General features: G+C 38.4%; 1 protein-coding gene across 1 annotated transcript; it reads left to right on the top strand.

Annotated features, from left to right (window-relative positions):
* Positions 1-496: 496 nt before the first annotated feature.
* On the top strand, positions 497-1,459 carry LOC114628273 (vomeronasal type-1 receptor 4-like). Its single transcript, XM_028776243.1, has one exon. The coding sequence runs from the start codon at positions 521-523 to the stop codon at positions 1,457-1,459; it is 939 nt and encodes a 312-aa protein (XP_028632076.1). The 5' UTR covers positions 497-520.
* The last annotated feature ends 1,222 nt before the right edge of the window (positions 1,460-2,681 follow it).

The raw sequence follows: 2,681 nt of genomic DNA, 5'->3' as shown, positions 1-2,681 counted from the left end.
GACTGTGTGTGATGTGGGGAAGGCAGACAGGCTCAGCATGAGCCTTGGGCTTTTCGAATTGGGTGGAGAAATATGAAGGAATAAAATAAAAAACAGAGGAAGAATTTTTGGTTATAGGAACTTGGGATTCAATCCAGCTATGGTGAAAGGTAACAAGGATAATGCATGTATGCAGACAGAAGGACAAACACACACATGTACACACACACATACACACAGGAACTTGAGCAACTCAATTCTGCTAGAGTAAAGCTCAAAAATAATTTCCTTTAAATTTTAGCTTTGAATACCAGTTACCAATCTCACCTGTCAGCGCACATAAAATATCCCAGAGGCTACAGGAAACAGAAGTTTCAGGGACCTAATCTCCCACATAACTTGTGTCTATGGCTGCTTCATGAAGTCCAGAAAATGCTATTATGCAAAATATGCTGTTCAGATCTATGTCTAGAATTACTGAGGCTTTCTTCAAAGAGTATTTGCATCCTGGATACATGCTTTTCTACCTAGGAAGGAAGAAATGGTTTTGAAGTATATTAATAAAATAATTTCTCTCTTTATGACTGTGGTTGGCACTCTGGGGAATGTGTCTGTTTCTGGGAATTATATGTTCAGTCAGTGGGGAAGCCCTGAGAGGAAACCCATACACCTTATTCTCATCCACTTGGCTTTTACAAACATCATAATCCTTCTTACAAAAGGATTACCTAAGACAATAGTAGCTTTTGGTTTGAGAAACTTCCTGGATGACATAGGCTGTAAGGTCATTGTTTACCTGGAGAGGGTGGCCCGGGGCCTCTCCATCTGCACCAGCAGTCTCCTCACTGTGTTCCAGGCCATCATCATCAGTCCCAGAGCATCTGGGTGGAGCAAGCTCAGGCCAAAGTCTGCATGGCACATCCTTCCATTCTTCCTATTCTTTTGGATATTTAATGCTTTAATAAGTGTGAACCTAATCCATTCCATCACAAGTACAAATCTAAATATATCACAGCTTAAGAATAGTGACAACTATTGCTATTTTATGCTAGAAAGTCAGGAAATAAAATGGATTGTTCTCCCTCTCATGGTCCTGAGAGATGCAGTGTTCCAGGGTGCCATGGGAGGGGCCAGTGGCTACATGGTATTTCTTCTCCACAAGCATCACCAGCATTTTCTCTACCTTCGGAACTCCAAGCTTCTCTACAGAACTCCCCCTGAGCTGAGAGCTGCTCAGAGTGTCCTCCTTCTGATGCTCTGTTTTGTTTTCTTCTACTGGACAGATTGTGCCTTTTCTCTCATTTTAAGTCTCTCTTCAAGAGACAATGCCTGGATGGTAAATACTCTAGAATTTCTGACCCTTGGTTATGCAACTTTTAGCCCTCTTGTGCTGATTCACAGGGATGGGCTTCTGGATGAATGTTGGCATGCTCAGATGGAGAAACTGAGAAAATGTCTCCCTCATTTATATGTCCAATAAATGTCAAAGAAATCTCAGTTCTGCAATAATCTGTGTAAGACAAAATCCCACAAAGCAGTTTAGGCATGTGGTTATCCTCAGTCACTTGTGACTCAAAGCCTTGAGCTGAGCTGAAAGAGGGAAGAAGACCTTAACAAATTACAGTGATATAGAAATCTCATTCTCCATTTGCTACTCTTGAAGGGACTTTTTTAACTTTTCTATGTTTGTATTAATATTGCATTATATTTGCTGTGTATATCTATTTTGCCTGCATTTATAACTGTGAGACATGTGCATGCCTTCTGTTTGTAGAGTCTGAAAGAGGTCATCAAACATCCAGTGACTGACTGAAGTTACAGGGATTGTTTTGACCCAATGTATGGTTAGTAAAAATTAAACCTGTCTTCTCTGGAAGACCGGACAATGCTCTTAAGCGTTGAGCCATCTCTCTGCCACTGAAAAAAATGTCTTTAATTAGGATTTACTTTAATTAGTTTTTACTACTATAGTGACTGGAAAGTATACAAATGGATTTTGTAAATATTATCAAAATTCATAGTGATTTTATCATATTAGTCCAAGAAATTCCATTTCCTCTACTTGACGATGTGATTTCTAAATATTAGTGCCACAAGAGTATCTTGGACAACTTCAACGTGTCTGTAAGTACTCATCCATAGAAAATATTTTATAGAATTATGAAAGAATGATATGTACTCTGAATTCAGTCAATATAATCCCCGTGCACCAGTCAAAGAATTTAAATCATGTCATGGGTGTTATATTCGTGAAAGTTCTCTGCAGTAATAAACACTGGATATATGGAATAAATTAGGTAAAGAATACACTGTAAAGTTTTATTTTATGCTCATCTGTAGTTCCTATGTTGATGTCTTTTTCGAAATGATACAATGAGTGTGACTGAAGCCGAGCAAGCCTGGTTTGCAGCTGCCCTTTGTTGCTGCCTGGGTGCGCTCCACAGCTCTGTGCAGCTATACCACCAAAATACATATCACCAAAGAGCAGTAAAATAATCTGATTCATTTAAATGAAGGATTCACTTCTTATGGAGTTAAATTGGATCCATACAATAAGATAATGATATGGGTCGAAGAATATGATGGGCACATTCTGAAAATATTACTGATAGAATCATTTTACATGAAATTTTTTGAGTTGTTAGAGGTATGCTTTTTATCTTTTTTTTTTAATTTCTTTGTCATATCTGACTAGAACCCCT

This window comes from Grammomys surdaster, unplaced genomic scaffold, assembly GCF_004785775.1.
Source record: "Grammomys surdaster isolate TR1022 unplaced genomic scaffold, NIH_TR_1.0 267, whole genome shotgun sequence".
Taxonomy (NCBI): Eukaryota; Metazoa; Chordata; class Mammalia; order Rodentia; family Muridae; genus Grammomys; species Grammomys surdaster.
Note: the sequence above shows the minus strand (reverse complement) of the source record. Positions and strands in the feature narration are given on the sequence as shown.